Raw genomic sequence first — 23,459 nt, 5'->3', positions numbered from 1 at the left:
TTATCCATGGCCTCTGTTCATCGCCCTACCATCCCACTAGCTGTTACCACAGTTTCCTTAAAAACAAACCTGGCAGAAGGGGATGAACCTCCTAGAGTGCTAGAGAGCCTGTAGGATAAAATGGCAGTGCTATGAGCTCTTCCCAAAGAACTGGACACCAAGGGCTGGAGAGATGGCTCAGTGGTTAAGAGCACTGACTGCTCTTCCAGAGGTCCTGAGTTCAAATCCCAACAACCACATGGTGGCTCACAACCACCTGTAATGGGGTCTGATGCTCTCCTCTGGTGTGTCTGAAGACAGCTACAGTGTTCCCACATACATTAAATAAATAAGTAAATAATTTTTTTTTTAAAAAAGGGGGGGCTGGAGATATGGCTCAGCAGGTAAGAGCACTGACTGCTCTTCCAAAGGTCTTGAGTTCAAATCCCAGCAACCACATGGTGGCTTACAACCATCCATAATGAGATATGATGCCCTCTTCTGGTGTGTCTGAAGACAGCTACAGTGTACTTACATATAAAAAATAAATAAATCTTTAAAAAAAAAAAGGGGGGGACCAGGAACCAAGCACAATTTCGCAAACCACGCAATTTCACAAACCAGGGGTTCAGGTTCAAATACGGCATTTCTTACAAGGATTACCAGAGAGGGGATGTCAGCCCTACCTTTCCCCCATCCAGATTGCTTGGATGACATTCTTTTAGTCCTTACAAGATATTTAGTGATCAACTTAACGCCCATCAGTCCCAAGCACACAGTAAGCCTCCCGATTTACTGCTCCCAAGCTCGAACATTAAGCAATCTGTTTACTGATTCATTTTCAATTAGGACAGCCGCTCCTTTTCATCTCTCTACTGCAAATGGCACAGGGCCTGGCACACAGCAGTCAGTGCACACCTGCGGAGGAGATCCATATAAACCAACCAACCAACAGTGCAGCACACAGTCTTAGTAACTCAAAGTAATAAAGAGAAAACGGATCCCATCCGTTACCCACAAATGCAAATATGGAAGGTAACAACGACCATATCATAAGAATATAAGATGCAGGCTGGAGAGATGACTTGGGGATTAAGAGCATTGGCTGCTCTTACAGAAGACCCAGGTTCAGTTCCCAACGCCCTCACTAGATGGCTCACAACTGCTTGTAATTCCACTCCCAGGACATCTGACACCCTCTTCTGACCCCTGCAGGCCCCTGAACACATGTAGAATACACACATATACTCAGGCATACAAGCATACACATAATTTCTAGTTATTTTTAAAATAATAAAGAAACCACATCTATAATCAATTGCCCTTCTATTTCTGAATCAAGTGTCCTTATAGCTATAGGCCTTTGCCCTCCATTTTAGTTTAGCTCAGCCTAGATATCAGCATTTAGTTTTATGTACATGTTCTCATTTAATTTTGATTCATCAGGGCCCTCTAGAGTCACAGAACATATGGACTGTCCTTCTCTATTGAGGGAATTTATTATGATGACTTATAGTCTGTAGTTCAACTAACTCAACAGTGGACCGCTGTGAATGGGAAGTCCAAGGATCTAGTAGTTGCTCAGTACCACAAGGCTAGTTGTTTCAGCTGGTCTTCTGTAGAAGTAGATTACAACAGATGTGCTGGCAAGTAAGTGTAAGCAGGTGAAGAGGGAATCTTCCTTCTTCTGATGTCCATATGTAGGTCTCCAGCAGAAGGTGTAGCCCAGATTAAAGGTGTGTGCCACCACGCCTGGATCTGGGACTTGTTTTATCCAAGGCTGACCTTGAACTCAGAGATCTCTCTGCTTTAGACTCTTGGGTTTAAGGCCTGTACTACCTTGCCTGGGTCTAAGCTTTTCATAGCCACTATGCCTCAAGATCTCTATGCTAAGATCCAGGTCTGAAACTTGTATCTTCCAGCCTCAAGATCTGGATCACAGGTGAGCCCTCCAATTCTGGATTGTAGTTCATTTCCAGATATAGTCAAGTTGACAACCAGGAATTGCCATTACAGTAACATTCACATGGGCTATTTTCTACTGTCATCATATAGGCAAAACCAACCAAACAAAAAACTTCAAGCACAGAGAACCCCTCATTCAAGAAATGTCTCTCTACAACAGTGGAGACCATTACAGAAAACCACAACCCATGAAAATGCAGTGAACACATGACTGTGTGGTACCCAGCCCCAGCTGATACACCTACAACTCACTCCTGCACCTAAGGCTCAGGAACCATAGCAGAAAAGAAGGTGGAAAGATTGTAAGAGGCAGAGGAACAGGAAGCTTGCTGGGAGATTTCATCGCCTAAAAATTGTCAGAGAAGCTACACCCAGGAAACCTCACCAATGCCACACCTAAACAAGGCCTGAACAAAGACTACACTAACAGACCCCAACCCTAGAAAAAGAACTACAGGCAACCAAAGGGTGCTAAGAGCAGGAGAAACAGTCTCCCCCAGGGATGAAATCCCCAATATTATTCAATAGTGCAATGGTCAACCTTGAAAATATATACATATAAGTAACATATGGACTAGTCAGGTTATATTTATATGTTTAGGAATTATAGATAGAAAGAAATAGGAAAGAACAATAATTAAAGAAATTAATGACTAATTACATTATATTTCTATATTTAGGAATTAGAGATAGATGATAGATACACAGATAGAGAGACAGATAGGCAGATGGACAGACAGGTAGCAAGATAGCAATAATTAAAACGAGGCCATGGATTTGAGAAGAAGCAAATAAAGTAGGCAGGAGTGGTTGGAGGGGAGAAATTATGTAATTCTATTTTAATTTCAAAAAATTTTAAAAATACTTAAGAACATTAAGGCTGAGAGATGACTCAGTAGTTGAGAGCACTGGCTGCTCTTCCAGAGAACCTGGGTTCAATTCTCACATGGCAGCTCACAACTATCTGTAACTCCAGTTCCAGGGGATCCGACACCCTTACATAGACTACATGCAGGTAAAACACTGCATGATGCACATAAAATAAAAATAAACAAATAATTTTAAAAAGGAAAAGAAATGAAATCCAGAATTAAGAAGAATAAATGAAGACAGAGGAGGAGGGAGGGGAGGAGGGAGAGGAGGAGGAGGAGGGTAAAAAGAAATGGAGTATGTTTCCCAAGTCATACAATCAGTAAGAGGCAGGCAGATCCAGATGGGCATTCAGAGACCCACACATATGCTGATGTTAACTCTTACAGTTTGATTCTCCACAGCACTTAGAATAATTAGGAAAACAACATTATGATTGTAATAATTGTTGTTAATTTGAATTAATGTGCTAATTTTATAATTTCTGGGTTTTTTTTTAAATCAGGGTCACACTTTGTAACTACGACTGGCTTGGAGCTCCCTATGTAGCCCAGGCTGTCCTCAAACTCCCAAAGATCCACCTGTTTCTGCCTCCAAAGTGCTGGGATGAAAGGCATGTACCATTGTTCCTGGCCAATGTTCTAATTTTAATTTTAAAAAGTCATTGAGACAAAAAAAAATAATAATGTTATTGAGACATGTCAGTTCACACTGAAAACCTTAAATAAAATCAAAGACCCAAGAAATAAAACTCTAAAATTCTTAGAAGAAAAATAAAAAGCTCTATCATATTGGATATGGTAATGATTTCTTGGAAATGAAAAAAAAAAGGCACAAGCAGCAAAAGATAGTAAGTCATATTTCATCATAACCAAAAACTGTGCCTCAGTCCCACTTGGGAAGAAGAAGAAAGCAATCACAGCGGGGGAGGGGTGTGAGGAGGGGGGATCTAGGTAGGAGAAGAGACAGGGAGGGGAAAAGGGGAACATGATCAGGTACTGTGGAGGTTGGTGGGGGGAACAGGACTGAAGCCCTGAGGGCCAGCAAAAAGAATGGAAACAGGCAACCTCAGGAGGTAGGAGGTGGGGGGGACCCTCTAGAATGTATCAGAGACCTGGGAGGTGAGAGACTGTCAGGTTTCAGAGGGTGGGACCTTAGATGAAATGCCCTACAATGGGGAGAGGGAACTTTTAGAGTCCACCTCCAGTAGAAAGACAGGACATAGAGTGGAGGGATGGATGCCATCATCCCACAGTCACATCCCTGACCCAGATTGTTCCTGTCTAAAAGAATCACAGAGACAAAATAGAAAAGAGCATGAGAAAAAGGAGGCCCAGTGACAGGCCCAAAGTGGGATCCAGCTCAAGGGGAGGCCCCATGGCCTGACACTATTACAGATGCTATGGTGTGCTTACAAACAGGAGCCTAGCATGGCTGCCCTCCGAGAGGCCCAGCAAGCAGCTGAAGGGACCCAACCAATGGAAGGAAGCCGGGGACCCCTGTGGTTGAATTGGCGAAAAGTTGTAAGAAGCTGAAGCGACCCATAGGAAGACCAGCAATCTCAATTAACCTATACCTCCAAGATCTCTCAGACACTGAGCTACCAACCAGACAGCATACACCAGCTGATCTGAGGCCCCTGACAGACTGCCTGGTCTGGCCACAGTGAGAGAAGATGCACCTAACCCTCAAGAGACTTGAGACCCCAGGGAGTGGGGAGGCCTAGGGGTGTGGATCTTCTTGGAGACCAGATGGGGAAGGAGGGACAGGGGCAAGTAGCAGATGAGGAACAGTCAGAGGGCTAACTGGTAGAGGGATAATGACTGGACTGTAAAGAAAGATTGAAGAATAAAACAAACAAACAAAACAAAAACAAAAAACTGGTGCATCAGCAAGATGAAAAGCAACCTACAGGATGGAAGGAAATATTTGCAAACTGTGTACTTGAGAAGGGACTGATCACCAGACTGCATACTGAACTGTGGTACTCAATGGCAGAAAGACCCAGTTAACAAAGGCAAGCCTGTCACACTGCATCCATTAAACAGCAACTTCCTGTGCCCGTTGTCCTTCTGGGAATCACCATTCTATTTTCTGTCACCATGAATCTGGCTCGAGGTGCCACCTTCAACAGCCCCTGGCCTTGCGAGGAGTTCTTTATATATAGCCTAGGTAGTAACACACTTTCCAGGATCACCCTCTACACATTTACTGTATTTCCAGAATTGTTTAAGTGAGGACATCTTCAACTCCTTCCATTTGCAACCTCTTTTTTCTGAGAAACCTTATGTAACCCCAGATATGTGAGGGTACAAAGTGGGCATATAAATCAAACATTTACTGGTAATTAATTATAAAGGAAATAATTTTAAAACAATTCTTTGGCATACATATAATTTTACCATTTATTACACATGAAAGCAAGTATTAAAGATGCACACGAGCACCCACATAAAATGCTGAGCATGGCAGTACACACCTGTAACCCTTGCTTTGGGGATGGAGACAGGAGGGTCCCTGGGGCTTGCTGGTCAGCCAGTCTAGCTAATCAGTAGCTCCAGGTTCACTGAGAGAAGACCCTCTCCCAAAAAACTAAGGTGGAGAGAAAAGAAGAAATATATCAATCTTTTGCCTCTACACAAGTTCACACACAAGAACTGGCACACACACACACACACACACACACACACACATTTCCATTCACACAAACAATACATACACTAAGATGGGTGTGGCCGCGCACGCCTTTAATCCCAGCACTTGGGAGGCAGAGGCTGGCAGATTTCTGAGTTCCAGGCCAGCCTGGTCTACAAAGTGAGTTCTAGGACAGCCAGGGCTATACAGAGAAACCCTGTCTCGAAAAAAACAAAATAAGGGGCTGGCGAGATGGCTCAGTGGTTAAGAGTGCCGACTGCTCTTCTGAAGGTCCCAAGTTCAAATCCCAGCAACCACATGGCTCACAACCATCCGTAACAAAATCTGATGCCCTCTTCTGGAGTGTCTGAAGACAGCTACAGTGTACTTATATATAATAAACAAATAAATCTTTAAACAAAACAAAACAAAACAAAAAAAACCAAAACAACAATACATACACTATGTATATGTATGTATTTATGTATGTATATACTTATGTATGTTTATACAAACATACAAAGTGGTTTGTTTTTGAGACATCATCTCACCATATAACTCTGGCTGTCCTAGAAACTTCCTATGTAGACCAGGCTGGCCTCAAATTCACAGAGATCTACCTATGCCTCCCAAGTGGTAGGATTAATAGCATGTACCTGATATGATGTTTGTAATGTTTAATGAACAAAGTCTAATTTCAAAATCCATATGTTGGTTTTTAAAATGAAAGTACACAGCCAGGCGTGGTAGCACTCTCTTATAATCCCAACATTTGGGAATCTGGGGCCAGAGGATAACCATGAGTTTGAGACTATCCTGACCTCCATATTAAATTCCAGGCCAGCATTGCCACAACACTATAAACTGTGTGTCCAACAGGAATGAAAATATTCTGAGTAGTCTTGTGCCAGACTACTGAAAGAGTGAACCCTCAGAAACTATAATTTCCTTAGGAATTTCCAGCTTCAAGAGAAAATGACTGAAGTCTTGGGGTACCCAGGGGGAATTGTCTATTGGAGGAGATATTGCAGAAGAAACAAGAGCTGAGACCATGATGGACAGAAGCCTACATCTTGACCAGACTGCTTAGTTCTGTATATCCCTGGCCTTGCATTTAAACCTTAAGCTCCTGTCAGGACCCAGAAGATAGACTTAGAAGATGGCTGGATCTCTACCCCTCTTCCCAATGAGGCCACAGTGAATAAATCTCCCTTTCTGCTCTTCGGTATTAATTGGGAGTATGGGAGATAGGTGAACAAGCCTGACTTTTGGGGGCCCAGGTCTAACCCTAGGTCTAACAGCGTAAGACTCTGACTCGAAAAAAGGAAAAATTAAAAATATACCCTATTTCCTCTGTACTCTAAACTCACAGCAGACTAAAAGAGATTGCCTTCTTGCCACAGGTTCAGAGAATCAAAATCCAGACTTAAAGTTCACTTTTAGCCCAGATAACTCAAATAATACCTCAATTTATGCTACAAATTGTTTTGGATACACTGTAGAAAACAAACTAAACAGTAAAGATGAAGGACGATGCCCGAGCCGGCCCGCTCCTGTTTTGACTCCCACTGTACACTTCCACACTGCCTTAGCCTCAGGCCCCTGCCAGGAACACTGAAAGGAGGGGACCTGCTTCTGGTCCCTGGGGACTTCACAGCTTTCAGTGCGACTGTTTCCTAGGAAACCTGACAGTCAGGAGTAAGGTACTAGCTCCCCCCTGCCGGGCAGCAATTTCAACAGTTCAGCACGGTTCCTGTTCAAACTCTGTCCCTGACCAGCACTGGGAGGCCAGCTTTTCTCTCTGCCCCGAAGGCTGTGGACTCCAGGCCACACCCTCTCAATCTTTGGATGGAGGCAGTCAAATCCTGAACCGAAATCTTCAAAGACTTCTTAGTCTGCCACTGACTTGAGGAAACCCCAGAGATGAAAGGTCTCCAGCTCACAAACCCCAGAGGGTTTGCTGTGTCTCTTAGATCCCCTAGAGATGCTTTCAGCAATGAATACCCCTTGGGCATTTAGATTCTGATTCTCTCTTTACCTGCAAGCTTGGTTCTTATGAAACAGGTAGAGGCCTAACCTGTAGACTGAGGCGAGCCATGAGGCTTTTTATACTTACCACCTGGGTAAGCCCTGGTAGCATGCCCTAGCTCCTGCATGAAGCCCTGGAAGCAATCCTTACAGAGCAGATGTTGGCACGGTAAAAGCTGGGAGCCCTCAGCTCGTAGGTCCCGTCCACACATAGAGCAGGTCTGTGCCAGAGCCTCCACGCGTTCATCTGTAGAGCAGTGTGGCTGACTTGGAATGCTCAGGCCCAGGCCTGGGCTCATGTTTGCACCTGAGTCTGGGGCTTCAGCTTTTCCGCTGACATCTCCTGGGATGAGGCATCGTGTAGCGCGAGCAAGCTCCTCTCCCTGCAAGTGAGGCACAAAGCAGAAGGACTTCACTTATTCTTTGGGATGGGAGCAGTTCTTGAACAGGTAAGGAGAGCCTCCGAGGTCCAAGTCATGACCCGCAGTCTCAACCCTGTACCCGAGCTCAGAGAGAGTCCAGCATCTCCACTGCGACAACCAATCCTGGGGGTGTCTGCTAGGTTCTGTGTTTCTAAAGAAGCTTGATGGACTTCAGAGGTGCCCCAAACCACTTGCGCCTCTCCTTCCTGGTGAACAAGGTGATCCAAGTTCACTTTTGGAAAAGGGTTGAAAAATTATAAAGTGCCAAGTTTACATACCTAGATTAATCCTCACAAATTCCCCTTGGAGACAGAGATTATGGCACTTTTACAGATTAAATAAACCAGGAGGTACCAGCTGAGGAAGATGAGGCTCTCAGAAGCAGGATAATGCACCAAGATAAGATTCAAATTCAAACACAGATCAGCCTGATTCTAGACACCACAGTCGGAATTGCAGTCGAAATTGCTGGAATGTTCTCAGGCTCAGATCTTTTCGTGAGTTTGTTTGTTTGTTTGTTTGTTTGATTTTCCTCATGAGGTTTTTTTTGTTTGTTTGTGTTTTGGGTTTTGTTTTGTTTTTTTTGTTTTTGGTTTTTCGAGACAGGGTTTCTCTGTATAGCCCTGGCTGTCCTGGAACTCACTTTGTAGACCAGGCTGGCCTTGAACTCAGAAATCTGCCTGCCTCTGCCTCCCGAGTGCTGGGATTAAAGGCGTGCGCCACCACACCCAGCTTTTTCCATGAGTTCTAATAATCTTTTTAATGTTTTATTTTTAAATTGTGTGTGTTGGGTGTGGGGGAGTGTATTTACATGTGCACATAAGTGCAGTTGCTTGCAAAAGCCAGAAGAGGACAACAGCTGCCTGATGTGGGTACTGGGAACCAAACCCCAGGTCCTCTGTAAGAGCAACCTCTCCAGCCCCATTTTTTTTGTTTGTTTATTTTAGGGTTTTAAAAGTTTTATTGTATAAATCTATGTATATAGATGTTTTGTCTACATGTGTGTCTGTGCACCAGGTGTGTACCCGGTACCTATAGAGCCCAAAAGAGGGTGTCTAATTCCTGGGACTGAAGTTGCAAAGGGTTATGAGCTGCCATTGTGGGTGACAGGAAATGAACCCATGTCCTCTGGAAGAGCAGCCATTGATCTTAGCAATTGAGCCATTGCTCTGGCCCTCTAATAATTTGCTTAAATACTGCTTCTCTCAAACAGCGTTTTAAAGGCATAGCTATTCTATATCATTTACATGTTCACCTTAAGATTTTAGGGACAGTACTGAACCTGTGAGCTCGCTCACAGCAAACAGTATTACCTACCTGAGATTACTAAGGAGAAGGAAAGGCGTGACAACCATCCATCCATCCTTGCCACATGGAGCTTAAATGGCACTGTAGGACATTGATGTTCAAACAGCCACACACATGAGAAGCATGTTTAAATTGCAGTGGCAAATTCTGTTTGACAAAACCTTACCTGCATATGAAATTAATATTGCTATCTGGTTGCTTAGGTTTTGCAGGTTTTATCATGTTTGAATACTGGTTCTACGATCTTATGAGTTACGGCCAAAAGGAGCCTGTGTCTACTTTTATATTTGTATTTAATAACTATGCCATTCAGTCTGCCTGGGACTCTGCAATTATGCAAGTCTAGATCTTTAAGAACTAAGTCCACTAAGGAAAAACAGTGCTGAGGCTTGGGGAGGCCAGGCGTCTGGAGACCGGGAAGGTACCACCACGTAGATGGATGGATGTTGGGAGAGGTCTCTGCAAACCCTGGGCCCCACAGAGCAGTGATCTACATGAGGTGAGAAGGCAATCCTGTTCAACACAACTCGGCAGCTGGTGTTGGTTCAAACTTCTAGAATCTGAAACTAAGCAGTTCTTAAAGGTATATTTAAGAAAACAGTACAATTTGAAAAAAATTTTCCTGGTATAACACAATCCCATGTACATAAGGAGGCAATAATTACATTGAATCTTATCTCAAAGTACATGTCACTTCTTCCATAAAGATTGGTTCTAGATATAGGCTACATGTGTTATCTTAAGGGCCTAAAGCAACGGTTGGTTCTCAACCATCCCAAAGCTTCGACCCTTTAATATAGCTCTTCATATAATTATTTCATTGTTGCTACATCATAACGGTAACTTTGATACTGTTGTGAATTGTAGTGTAAATATCTGATATGCAGGATATCTGATACGTTATCCCTGTGATAGGGTTGTTCTACCCCCCAAAAGGGGTTATGAACTCTATTGAAAGCCTTGGGCCTAGAGGGAAGATCTGGGGTTGTCTCTGTCATACAGAAAGCCTTAAGGTCATCTAAACTATTGAGTGTTTCCAGTCCTCCTTGTGGGAGCCCAGAAGATCCCCTGGACATGCAGATAGCACAAGGATCATCTAGGCTTTAGCTACCTCCATTCCCAGCCTTCTGGGTGGAAAACAGATTATACTTTTTTTCCCTTGAAACATCCCCGGTTCCCCCAGTGCTATCTGTGAGCCAAGGCTTCTTTGTGCTCCCAATAGGATGGACTTTCACTCCCAGTCCTGTGGGCCCCATCCAGGCAGTTCTTTCCTAAAAGTAGCCAGAGAGACTCCAGTAGAGGCAAGGGGGTCTCTTAGCAGGTTTAAATGTGTGCATGAGTTGACAACATTAGATCAATGGTTCTCCAACTTTGTGGCTTGAAATCCACTTTTTCCCCTTAAGATAGTGCCTCATTTTATAGCTCTGGCTGGCCTAGAACTCACTATGTAGATCAGGCTAGCCTCAAACAAATAAGAACTGCCTGCCTCTGTCTTCAGGGGGGTGGGATTAAAAACATGCTCCACCATTCCCAGCTGCTCAATACAACTGTCCAGGGACTTCCCTTTCCAGAATCAGCACGCTGAGGCACCAGTGCAACTGTGGTTTTTAAGGTGGCTTAATCTGGCAGCAGAATCTGGCAGCTCTGTCTACGTGATACTGACTTTGCAGTCATGAAGGATGCCAGAGCAAAGAGCTGTGGAGGTTTGTGTCAGGGTAACTGAAGGACAGAGACCAAGGAGTCCCTGAGAGACCAGTGCATGAAGCTGTAAGGTGAAGTCTAATTTGTAATGGAAATCCCAGTATGTTGCCGATTCCAGAACCCTGGGAGTTTGCCCAGGAAAGCTACAGCCGTGAAGAGGAGTGTGTGCTACTGCAGGTAGCAGAGTTGGAGAGACAGGACTACCCAAGCCCTCTGGAGTCAAGGTGATTCCAACAGAGGTTGGACACAGAGCTGCAGAATGAGAGGTTTGTCCTGCTGGGTTTCAGCTTTGGTCTGACCTTTTCTTGGTATGTTCCACTTCAGCCTTCTGGAATGGAAATGTGTAGTCTGTGTCACCATACCCAGACATTATATGTTCATAGAATGCATTTGTTTTCATTTTCTAGAGGCTCACATTTAAGGATTCGTCCTGGGTTTCAGCAGAGACTTTGTTCTTTGAACTACTGAATGATGTTGAGACTGCTAAAGACCATGGGGACATTTGAAGATAGTGTCACTGTTGCATTATGAGATGAAAATGAAATTTCAAAGGCTGTGGTTGAGGATCAAGAGGACAGGGTGTGGGAGTGTTGTGTTAAGTTTCACTGTCCACTTGAGAAGATTTAGAATCACCAAGGAAACACACCTCTGCAGTGAGGGTGTTTGCAGAATGGTTTCCTGAGCAGAGAAGACTTCCTGAACATGGGTTACACCATACCATGTGGCCCTGGACTGGAGAAGAGACAATATGACCTATGCATCAGACTCACCTGTCTGACTCCTGACTACAGGTGAAATGTGACTGATAGCGTTATCTATGTTAATCCAGGAAAAAGATCATGTTAGTACTGTTAGGAAAAATTTTTGAACTTATGAACATAAGGGGTCCCCTCAGGGTCTACAGGGCACACTTAGAGAAGCTGCTACATCAGACTTCACATGATAAGCCTGGACTCTGGGAGGTGAGACCATCGCCAGTGAGCACTGTGCAAGCTGTGGAAAGAGATAGCTTCTTCGCTCTTGTTTTCAGAGGGTGAGAGGTTTAAGGCATAGCTAGGCAGGGCATTTCTGAGGCTAGGAATGGTGAGGAGAGCCTTCTTATCCCTCTCCTCTGTTGCTCTTCCCTGTAGCTTGGGAAGTTTCTTCCTGACTAAGGAGTTAGTTTGGAAGATTATACCTTAGCCAGGGATGCCATATTCTAACTTCTACAAGAAGCACGGCTTCCTACATAAAGTTTCCACATATATGAATCTGTGTCCAGTGTTACCAAATCTTAATTTTTTTTATTTTTTATTTTTGGATTTTTCTAGGCAAGGTATCTCTGTGTAGTCCTGGCTGTCCTGAAACTTGCTCTGTAAACTAGGCTGGACTTGAACTCAAAGCTCTGCCTGCTTCTGCCTCTCGAGTACTGGGATCAAAGGCATGTGCCACCACTGCCTGGCTGTCTTTTTTCAAAACACCAGAATCTAGGTTTTTATTTGCACTTTAAAATGTTGAGACTGGGGAGATGGCTCAGTAGGTAAAGTCACTCCTAAGCAGGCATGAGGGCCTGAGTTCAAATCTCCAGAGCCCATGTAAAAGCTGGGTAGAGAAATCTGTGCCTATAACTACAAGGCTGGGAGATAGAGACCAGCAGACCTGGGGAGATCACTGCCAAACTAAAAAAATGAGGCGAGGAAGCCATTGAGGAAACACACATGTCCACATACATGCATATAACACAGACAAACAGACAGACGGACACACACACAGAGAAACGTCAGCTATTTCAGTCATCTCTTATCATTGTAACCTGAAATAATCTCATTACATATGGAAAGGGTCTGCTTTGACTCAGCATTAGCAGCAATCCCAGAGTGTGGTCAGGTGCACTGGAGTCTGGGAGGACTACACCTTGAATGACCTAAAGGCCCCCCACGAGGCTCCATGCCTCACAGGTCCCATCACACCCCCAACTGCACAAGCTGGGGAACATTTAGTGCTGGGTACGATGGTGCAAACCTTTAATCTCAGCATTAGAGAGGGCAGGGCATCCTGGTCTCTAAGGCAAGTTCCAGGCCAACCACAGCTACATGATGAGATTCTGTCTCAAAAAAGCAAAACAAGTGGCCAGAGAGATGGCTCAGCACTTAAGAGCATTGGCTGCTTTTCCAAAGGTTCTGAGTTCAATTCCCAGCAACTACATGGTGGCTCACCACCATCTGTAATGGGATCTGATGCCCTCTTGCGGCACAGGTGTGCATGCAGATAGAGCACTTATACATAAAATAAATAATAAATATTTTTTTAAATTAAAAAATAAATCCTAAAAAAAGAAACAAACAAAACAATAGCAACAACAAAGATCCGAGATATAGAAATAATGAATTAAGTTTTAAAAGAATAAGAAAACACCCTGGCTCAACACATACCAGCAGCATTCCACCATGGGGAACCCTAAGCTAAACAAAACTCCAGCTAAACAGTGTGGCAGGAGGGGAACCCTCGCATGCAGCACTGCCTTGCCACAGGCCACCTGCCTTAACATCACAGTGCATCTGGAGATCTGTGGTAAGGGAACAGTTGCTGGACGTCTTTAACCTTCTGAGGAATGATGTGGCAAGCCACTCCACATCATACTGGGGTGAGAATCCCAAAGACTGCTTGCTTGGGTAAGTTCGAATTATCATCAAAAATAGTGTTTATGTCTGTGGGAAAGTGAGTGAGAAACGCTGGCGGGAATACACACTCTGCCAGACTGACTAACACACATTTTCTGTTTGTTTGCTGGATGTCTTAGATACAATCCTGTGGCCACAGCTCTATCGTATGGCTTTCTCGTCTCTGATTACTATTCTCTCTTGCCCTAAGCCCTGGCATGTATGTATAGTGTCAGTACTGAGTGCATACACCAAATCACTCGTGTGCTATCAGTTTGTGAAGAGAATGACTGAGTGATACTTTTTCATTCAAAGATTAAAAAAAAAAAAAAAAAGATTCAAGGCAGCCATGCTCTTTCTTCCTAGAATTCACAGAGCAGGAAAATGAACTCACGCTTCTGTGTTCTCAGGTACTGAATACTGTGAAATTAAATTTAAAACATGGAGACTTAAGCCTGTCTTGTTTGTACTGTTTGATAAGCTGGTTTCTTAGACATGAGAATTCTTTCCTTCGTGTTTCACTATATTGGACTTGAATGGCAGGACTTTCTATCTCCCTGTCCCACAAACGTGTCGGAAACCGTGCTGGAGTGTAAAGTCAGTACAGTTACAGTAAATGTCAGGCGGTCCGGGAAGATTTAAAACAAACACATTCCAACATAGGAAAGAAACGTGACTAGAAATCCCAACCCCCAAATCCTGTTTGTTTGTCTTTTGCTTTGTGCTTTAGAAAACTCCACCTGCCAGGTGTGGTGGCACAGGACTCAGGAGGCAGAGGCAGGCAATCTCTGAATTCTAGGCCAGCCTGGTCCACAGCGTGAATTTCAAGACAGCAAGGGCTACACAGAGAAACCCTGTCTCAGAAATGAAAAGAAGAAGGAAAGAAAGGAAGGAAGGAAGGAAGGAAGGAAGGAAGTCAGTCCTTTCGCCTATGGATTTCCCTGCACCCTAAATGCTATAATCAAAACCTACTTAAAGAGCTGACAAAGCTCTGAGCATTGGGAAGCTGAGATGGAATTAGAAATTGTACACACTGTTGGCATACAAATTGGTTCAACCTATCTGAAAAAAAAATAGAATCATAAAATGAATCATAAAAATGTTCATACCCTATAATCCAGGAATCTCTCTCCTGGGATTTTATTCTAGACAAGTTATTGATCAAAAGAAAAAAGTCCATTATACAAAATGCTCACTGTACCTTTGTCTCTAACAACAAAGAACTAAAACACAAGAACAAAATACACAAGATGGCTTAGTATGTTATAGCACATGCCGAAGGCAAATTACACTTCAGCTGTGGAAAATAACCTGAAGCTGAGATTACAGCTCAGTGACAGTGCTTACCTAGAATGCTCAAGGTGCCAGGTTCGATTCCCAGCACCACAAGAAATAAAATGAGCCAATCCTTATTCCTGGGCAATGATACAGAAAATGATGTGGGGATCTGGAGATGGCTCAGTGGTTAGAGTCCTGGCTGTGAAAGCCTGCAGATGACTCCTAGCACCCACATATTAAAAAAAATCCATAAACAGCCGTGTATGACTGTAATCTCTGGGGGGATGAACATGGGTGAATCCCAGGCACTTGATGGCCAACCAAGCCTAGTCAAAACTGTGAGAGACCTTGTCTCAAGGGAATAAGGCAGAGAGCAAAAGATGACACCTAAAAACAAACTATTCCTCTGGCCTCCATGTATATACATACATACATGCATACTCTCCATACACACACAGAGATTAACATACTGTCATCATTAACTCTGCATATAGTCCGTTACCATCTAAACATGATCTGAAAATTGACATAAAGTTTTGTGAGACTATGATTTGAGATGTTTATCCTCCTTTTTTCAGAACTTCTTTTCATGTTGTTTTTTTTGTTTTAAAAGATTTGTTTATTGTATTTATATGAGTGCACTGTAGCTGTGTTCAGACACAACAGAAGAAGGCATCAGATCTCATTATGAATGGTTGTGAGCCACCATGTGGTTGCTGGTAATTGAACTCAGGAACTCTGGCAGAGCAGTCAGTGGTCTCACTGAGCTATCTCTCCAGCCCCTCATGGTGTATTTTTGTCCCATCATATGTGTACACACACACATATATAATGTATATACATTTAAAAACACTTGTAGACTAAATATGGACTTCCAAGTTTTTGTACTTCTCACTATGTAGCCTTGGTTGGCCCCAAATGCATAAAGATCCACCTGGTCTTGCCTCCCCAGTACTTAGACTAAAGACCTGTGGTATGACAGGCCAGTAGTCTCCTTTTAGAAGGAGAGCAACATAAGCTTTTCTAATATCCAATTAAAGATGAGAGCAAGAAGATAAGGCATGGGGCTGGAGAGATGCCTCAGTGCTTAGGAGAACTGGATGCCCTTCATCCAGAGGACCCAAGTTCGCTTGTCAGTGACCTCACTGGGTGGCTCACACACCTGTAACTCCAGTTGGATCCCGAGGATCCAACATCATCTGACTTCTCAACAGCACACATACATATAAATGAAAATATATCCCTTAAAAAAAAAGGAAGAAGGCCAGACAGTGGTGGCGCACGCCTTTAATCCCAGCACTTGGGAGACAAGAGGCAGGCGGATTTCTGAGTTCGAGGCCAGGCTGGTCTACAGAGTGAGTTCCAGGACAGCCCTGAGAACACAGAGAAACCCTGTCACGACAAAATTAAAAAAGAAGAAGAAGAAGAAGAAGAAGAAGAAGAAGAAGAAGAAGAAGAAGAAGAAGAAGAAGAAGAAGAAGAAGAAGAAGACAACGAAGATGATGACAATGATGGGTCTGGAAGTGTTCATACTTCCAAGAACAGCTGCTGTCTGAAGTCCTAAGGAAAATCAGGAACCCTGAGAGAAAAGGAAAGAGTGTGTTGCCAGGACCAGAGGAGAGATCTGAGATTTACCTGCCTCCCCAGGCGGCCGCTGCCTGGCACCATCTCTCTTTGCCTCATTCCACAAGTGTCGTCTGAGCCCTGAACCTCCAAAGTAAGTAGCTCAAATGCCTGTGATGTCACAAGGCTGTGATATACTTCATAGAATTGTCACAAGGGACAGTTCTCATGTATCACGTTCAAGGTTGTGTCCAGTGGCGAGGGAGAGGTGACCTAATGTCTTAACATCTGGCTACTATTCAACTTTTCAGATAAAGAGCTGAGCCTTCTCTGTTTTGTCGGGGCTGGTAGACCTGAAGAAGCTGACTTTGCTGAACGAGCACAGGAACCATGAATCAATGGGCTGGCTGCCTAGAGAGGAAGAAAGGGAGCTGTCTAGAAAACCCCAGCTGGACAAATTCCCCAAACATTCCCTCTACTCTAGAGATCAGACTATCACTAAGACTACTGGGTAAGGTTCAGACAGGTGTCCCAAGGAGAGGATGTAGCTCATCTATAACCAAAGCACTTGGCAAACTATTCAGAAACAGGATTCTAGTTCTGCCCTTTGCCCTGACTTGATACTTGCTCCAGGTCCCATTAAAATTCACTTAATGTTACCCTCTATTCCCAAGGCTCTTCCTAGCTAGCTTCCTAATGGCAGTTTCTCCCTAATGGCAGTTTCTCCCTAATGGCAGTTTCTAAGTAATTTGGCTCATTCCTTGAACATACGGGACAGGAGCAGGTCTCTTCTTAAATTTTGATCCCAACTCTCAAACCTCTCTTTCTGCTAGACTTAGGCAGTATATGATTAATGCCTGTGAGGTGAAGGAGAGATGAAGATCATAGTGTTGTGAGGTTAAAAAGGGAGTGGTCACTGAGATTAAAACCGGGGAAATCTGGAGAGGGAAGGGTAAGGCTAGGTCCTGGCTCTGTACCCTACCAACTTTATAACCTAGGACAAGTCACACAGTTCTGCTGTGTCTTTTGTCTCATGGAAAAATGAAGCTAGATTTTGTAAATTTCAAGGCACTCTGAAGATGTTGGGGGGTCTTACCATTGTGGCCTGGAGTGCTATTGGAAGTAGTAGAATATTAAGGTAGTTCCTCTACTCTTTAGAGTTCAGAAAGAGTTGGTCATGATGGTACATGCTTAAAAGCTCAGAACATGGGAAGCTAAGACTGGAAGATCAAAAGCTTAAGGTTAGGGAAATCAAGAGTGGTACTGGGATACTAGCAGTGAAGACACATGGGTAGTTCTAATATTTGTCCTTATAACAGAAAATGATAGTCCTCAGCCCTCATCAAGGAAACCTCTCTTTGCAACAGGCAGAAAGAAACTGATACAGAAAGCTATAACCAATCAAAATGGAGAGGTGTGAAGTCCAGTCCCACTGGATAAATCTGTAAAACAACCCCTCCACCTAAGGCTTAGGGACCATCTCGAGGGAAAGACTGTAAGAGCCAGAGATCAGAGGCTTTACTGTGAAATTGTTTGTCCTAGGAGTGTCAGAAGCCACACCCATAGTCTAACCAACAGGACTGCCTGAATAGGAGCTGAACAAGGACAGCCATAGATATGCCCACACGTGAAAGTTCGAGACCATCATGCCTAGCCAACCGATTAGGAGTGTAACTCCAGCAGTCAGGAGGTACAAGGCCAGCCTTGGCTTCAGAGTAAGACCCTGTCTCAAAACAAGCAAATAAAAAATCTTGAGGAAATGGTGTGGCTAAAGCCAAACTGCCCAGATTGTAATGGACTAAACACTGAACAAGAAGCTAGCAGACAGACAGGATTTGCCCACTCTGCTTTCTGGGAGTTTGGCCTATGAAAGGAAAAGGAACGGGTCCTAATAGAGATGAGAACTTACAGTATTTTGACTAGAATATTCTTTAGTTTAACGGATCAAGTCAGAAAATATAAAACAGATTAAGGGGTTAGAATCTTGTGCACAAGTGGACCACTTTTGTTAGCAAGCAGGCTACACGCCAGGAACTCATGGATTTAAAGAGAAAACACAAGAAAAATTGCCCAGTCCTGAACCCTTAGAGAATCTGGGCTCTATCGGGAAGAAAAATGTAATTTAGCAATTAGAATTACAAGTGTGATGGTTCGAGTAGACAAGTAACAAAACAGGTCCAAGAAGGTCCATATGGGAAATGCTTGTATGAGGAGCACGCTGGGCTGGGAACCTCGGGTCCAGAGGACTAAAAGCGTACCAGCCAGAGTCTGGAGAAAATTCAAATGTGATGTTTATACAGAATAGTTACAGAATCTAGATCCCTGAAACACAGAACCTGTTCAAATTTGACAGGACATGAAGAGAGGACAAGAGCAAAAGAGAAGGGCAGTGTCCCTTTAAGGGACGTCAGAGGCCCTGCGGAAGTCTTGCAGATGCTGAGCCACCGCCATTGCTGCCCGGAGACAAAAACCAACAGCACCAGAAAAAGAGCAGTGCACTCCGGCCGGACCCGCAGCGGCACTCGAATAGGACGGAGCTACCCGGGCTTCCGGGGGCGGGTGTCACCGGTTCACCCCGCCCACCCACACAGAAAGGAAGAGGCGGGCGCCGGGAGCCGTGACGTCAGGAGCCCTTTCCCCAAGCCGGCCTCCTGGCCGGAAATGAAGCATTGGTCCCGCCCCCGCGCCTGCTACCTCGCGAGACTTCGTGAGCTCCTCCCTTTTCCCTTTCTGCCATCGCCATGGTAGGTCTTCTCTTGGCCTCCGCTCCATCGCGGAGGGTCGGGGCTCTGTTTCCCAGCCTTTCGGCTGCTTGCTCTGGTCCTAGTGGATTTCCATGGCTGGGCGTAGCCTGCGGGGCGGGATGACCCACTCGGGTGTGGGGCGAGGAACGTGGGCCCGCGTGTTCCGATCGCAGCTAGGATCGCGTGGACGCGCGGGCCCGGGCGGCTGAGCACGCTCCGAGTCCCGGCCTCGGCTTGGCCGATGCTCCAGAAGGCAAGTCCTCGTGTGCAGGCCTGATCCGGGCATGCAGGCGTTGCTGCGCTCTCCCCGGCCTCCTCATCCTCTAAGCAGGCCTAACCACTTTACTGTTTTCCCCACGCAGCCATCCAGACTGAGGAAGACCCGGAAACTCCGGGGCCACGTGAGTCACGGCCACGGCCGCATCGGTAAGTGTGCGCCTCCTCGGCGTTTGGCCTTTGGAGTTTTGTTGGAAAGTAGACAGCCGTGAGTGGAAGGAAACACTTTTTGCAGTTCCCCTACTTTATGTTGGTAGCGGGGTGAGAATTAAACACATACCGCTGGGATGTGAAATGCCGAAAATGTTCCTTCTATCCCCGAGTCTTGATAAATCAGGCTTAGAAACGGCTGGTAAACTTAGAGCAGGAACAAGGGCGTGTGAGCAGCTAGAAGTCACGTTGCTTTGTCTGCCGACAGGTAAGCACCGCAAGCACCCAGGTGGCCGCGGGAATGCTGGAGGCATGCATCACCACAGGATCAACTTTGACAAATAGTGAGTGTTTTGGAAGTGGGGGCGGAAGGGGTGAATTAGGACAGTTTCTCCCTGGAAGCGGGCTCCTTACCATTTGGTATGACTAGCTTTAGCAAGTGAACGCTGCACGTGAACTGAGGGGACCTGTCCGAGGCTAGAGTCACGCTCAGGTATTGCTTGTTGCCTTAGTGTGCTTAAGTCCTCGAAGAATAACTGCTGACCTTATTCACTGGCTGTGTGGACTTTCTGGCACAGTCAGTCACCAGGTTAGTGACATGTCAAGTTAACCCATTCAGAGTTACGTTGGACCCTATTTAGGGAACCCTTTAAGGAGTGGGGGTGCTAGTGAGTGACCTGACTTTTAGTTCAAAAACTGTATCTGGTGCCTGCTGTGTCAGTGTTTACAATAGTGAACACTTAACAACTACAAAGATAAGTTTTCTCAGTGAGGCTCTGAAGATGGCTGCCTTCCCTCCCCAGTCACCCAGGTTACTTTGGGAAAGTTGGTATGCGGCATTACCACTTGAAAAGGAACCAGAGTTTCTGCCCAACAGTCAACCTGGATAAACTGTGGACGTTGGTCAGCGAGCAGACGCGGGTCAATGCAGCAAAAAACAAGACTGGAGTTGCTCCCATCATTGATGTTGTTCGATCAGTGAGTAAACTGACTTGCCATTCGTTTTAAAAGATTTTATGTATATGAGTACATTGTCTTCAGAGAAAAACAACAGAAAAGGGCATTGGATCCCATTATGTATGGATGGTTGTGAGCTGCCATGTGGTTGCTGGGAATTGAACAAAGGCTCTTAGAGTTGTTGCAGGTAATTGAATTGGCCACATGCTAATAAGTCTTCCTCTGTTTGGTCCCCACTTGTTGAGTGAGAATTCAGAAAACACATCCAGCAAATAATTGTTTCCATTTCTAACAGGTTTGTTTTTTTTTTTTAATTTAAAAACTTAAGTTTTAGGTATATAGTTGGTCCAGAATGGTCTTAAGGCACAGCCTGGCTTTTGCAGGTTAAAGTGTTGATTATTTAAGGCCCTATATTGTTTTTTAAAGTACACCCACCCCTATCCCTCTGCGCCCCCCCAAAAACACCAGCCTAAGTGCAGAGACTCAAACCACAGGGAGGCTTTCATGAGCCCATCATTCCTAACCTATATTTTACCATATTTGGTAGGGTGTAGCTGGTCAGGAGTGGCGGGTATGTATTTGGCCGAGGCTAGAGTCACATCCTGACATGGTACTTGTCCTGGTGTGCTACAGTTCTCGAAGAGAATCTACTGGTCTTGATTCATTGGCAGGGGCCTTCAGTGTCCCTTCTAGTACCCAGATCAGAAACATGGCCTATCTGGGATAGCATATGCTATACTCTCAGAACTATGGAGGTGCAGTTGGTGAATCTCTATGATGCCATATTGATCTACATTTGAGTTAGAGGCCAGGCTTTACATATCTGAAAAGGGGGAATAAGTCAAGTCCTACCTGAATCTTGGGGTGTTAGGTGTCTGATATATGTTGTGAATCTTTCTATTCTAGGGCTACTACAAAGTTCTGGGCAAGGGAAAGCTCCCTAAGCAACCTGTCATCGTGAAGGCCAAATTCTTCAGCAGAAGAGCTGAAGAGAAGATTAAGGGTGTTGGAGGTGCCTGTGTTCTGGTGGCTTAAAAGCCACGCCGGAGGTTAATTAAATGCTAACGTTTTCCATGTGGTCTTTGCATCCTTCCTTGTCTGCATGTTGGGAATCTGCCTAACATTCTAGGAAGATATGAGGTGTGGGCCCTCGAGAGTCACTCAGTCTGTGGGAATAAATGTAGCCCAACTTTACACAGATGTAAATTCCTACATCCCTGTGTGCTCTATGTATGGGTCTTGATAATCAAAGAATTGATGAATGCCATTATTTTCAGTCCGAAGTGAAGAAACCTGATCTCATAAAATCCCAAGGACCAGAAATGAGATGGGTTTTCCTGAAAATCTAAAGTTCTTGAAAAACCTTGCCATCCAGATTGCTAGCAGCTGCCTGGCTTTGTAAGCTTACTGTGATGGACAGGTAGCTCAGGATGACTGGTCACTTAATACTGGACAGATTAGCATGGAAAACTTAAGGGAGGAGGTAGTAGGTTCCATCCAGCTTCACTTGGTTGGTGGCATCTAGGTGTTGTTCCAAGGGAGCATGCCTACCTGCAACAGGACATCACTGGTTGGGAATACTGTAGAACCAGAGCTGTGACCTTTTTAACTATTAGAAAGATGAAACTTTATGTAAAGAGTACCTTGGAGTAAATAAATAAAACCCAAGATCCTGATTATCTACATCTTTAAATCTGGAACATTAGACCAAAGTTAACTTGAGTTTCTAGGGAGTAGATTGTGCGTGCTTAGTACTGGTGCTGCTTTAGTAGACAAGTACATATTAAGAGGCAATAGAAGTTGGGTCACTTAATACTGAAAAATTCATTTTGAGATGTTTTTTGGGGGAAAAGCTTCTGGCTCTAGAGATAATACTGTATGTCACCCGTAGTGCTACTACCCCTAGTCCAGATGATGTATCTTGTTTATGGGTGGAGGATGATTGACATGCAATGTGGCAGTCAGGACAATTACAGGGTCTGTAACGTGACAGTTGTATATGTAACCACAGTAATTCTATGTAAAGGTTTAGGCATGTGGCTGCATTGTTATTTCCTAAAGCATGTATTTAGACAGGTTTTTTTAATACTTATTATACTAAGATGTAAGTTATTTTGGCTGTTGAAGAGTTGGATGTGATAGGCTTGAGAATTAGGGAGTTCAGATCTTGTGTGAAGGAACCTGGAGAGCCTTTAATACATTCTGCCAGCCACACCCCAGGCTTGCACTGCCCACACCACCCAAGCCTGTATACTCAAGGATGTTCCTGCCTGCATGTATGTCAGGAGCTCTTGGAGGCCAGAAGGGCACTAGATGCTCTGGAGATGGAGTTACAGGTGCTTGTGGGTGCTCGGAACTGAACCTGAATCTTCGGAAGAACAGCCAGTGTTCGCTGACTTCTTCAGTCCTTAGGTGCACTATTGTAAAATTCATGAAAGTTTTAAAACATGTTTACACTCCAGTCTGCAGTCGGGAGTGGGGACAGGCAGAAAGGAGAAGCACCTTTAGGGAACTGGGTGTTTTTCCTAAGGCGTCTACTCTTGTCAGGAAGCCCAGGCTGAAGGCAACAGCACCCAAGTCATGGATTTTCTGGTAATCTCAAGAAAATCTTGCCTTCCCAGGAGACAAAGCCTCCACCATGGGCATCAGTGGAAAAGAAAAGGATAGGAAGAAAACTCAGGATGAGACCCTCATTCAAATACGTTAGGGTGCTGCAAGGACAACAAATGTTATAGTTCCGCATCCTGCCAAACTATGTTCTGTGAAGGCCTTGGTAGGAAACCTAAGTAAAGCCCTTGTTCTCTCTCCTCCTCCTTCCCTAGAATGTAGTTGAACTTCTGGATACACTTCAGTGTAAAAGAAACCTGAGGGTGACATGGAGGAGTCATTGGCAGTGGAGCAGGGAGTCTAGGCCTAGTGAGAGCAAGGGGCAGGGGCAAAGAGCA

The 23,459-nt window shown here is 44.6% G+C and overlaps 2 protein-coding genes and 2 non-coding genes across 5 annotated transcripts in view; 3 read left to right on the top strand and 1 right to left on the bottom strand.

Annotated features, from left to right (window-relative positions):
* Trim66 (tripartite motif containing 66) overlaps positions 1-16,506 on the bottom strand; it is a 166,676-nt gene extending 150,170 nt beyond the window's left edge. For both annotated transcript variants that reach the window (XM_029480142.2, XM_021168448.3), the window contains exons 1-2: positions 16,460-16,506; positions 7,565-7,859 (exon numbers count right to left, since the gene is read on the bottom strand). In XM_029480142.2, the coding sequence (XP_029336002.1) occupies positions 7,565-7,859; positions 16,460-16,492 (328 nt within the window). In that variant the 5' untranslated portion in view covers positions 16,493-16,506. The remainder of the gene's footprint in view (positions 1-7,564; positions 7,860-16,459) is intronic.
* Positions 16,507-19,009: 2,503 nt separating this feature from the next.
* Positions 19,010-21,592, top strand: Rpl27a (ribosomal protein L27a). The gene is made up of 5 exons (XM_021167417.3): positions 19,010-19,131; positions 19,494-19,557; positions 19,826-19,901; positions 20,361-20,535; positions 21,421-21,592. The coding sequence occupies exons 1-5, from the start codon at positions 19,129-19,131 to the stop codon at positions 21,547-21,549; spliced, it is 447 nt and encodes a 148-aa protein (XP_021023076.2). The 5' UTR covers positions 19,010-19,128; the 3' UTR covers positions 21,550-21,592.
* LOC115031618 (small nucleolar RNA SNORA3/SNORA45 family) lies at positions 20,028-20,159 on the top strand. Its single transcript, XR_003837293.1, has one exon. It is a non-coding gene; the product is annotated as a small nucleolar RNA SNORA3/SNORA45 family (small nucleolar RNA).
* Positions 21,097-21,227, top strand: LOC115031617 (small nucleolar RNA SNORA3/SNORA45 family). The gene has a single exon (XR_003837292.1). It is a non-coding gene; the product is annotated as a small nucleolar RNA SNORA3/SNORA45 family (small nucleolar RNA).
* Positions 21,593-23,459: the final 1,867 nt, after the last annotated feature.

The sequence above is a fragment of the Mus caroli genome, unplaced genomic scaffold (assembly GCF_978045245.1).
Source record: "Mus caroli unplaced genomic scaffold, Mus_caroli_1 scaffold_8, whole genome shotgun sequence".
NCBI classification, from domain to species: Eukaryota; Metazoa; Chordata; class Mammalia; order Rodentia; family Muridae; genus Mus; species Mus caroli.
The sequence above is the reverse complement of the archived record's forward strand: the minus strand, read 5'-3'. Positions and strand labels throughout refer to the sequence as shown.

Coding starts and splice junctions, on each gene's coding strand:
- Rpl27a (XM_021167417.3), top strand. Junction 19,902..20,360: donor AGGATCAACTTTGACAAATA/GTGAGTGTTTTG, acceptor TTCCCTCCCCAG/TCACCCAGGTTACTTTGGGA. Junction 20,536..21,420: donor TCATTGATGTTGTTCGATCA/GTGAGTAAACTG, acceptor TTTCTATTCTAG/GGCTACTACAAAGTTCTGGG.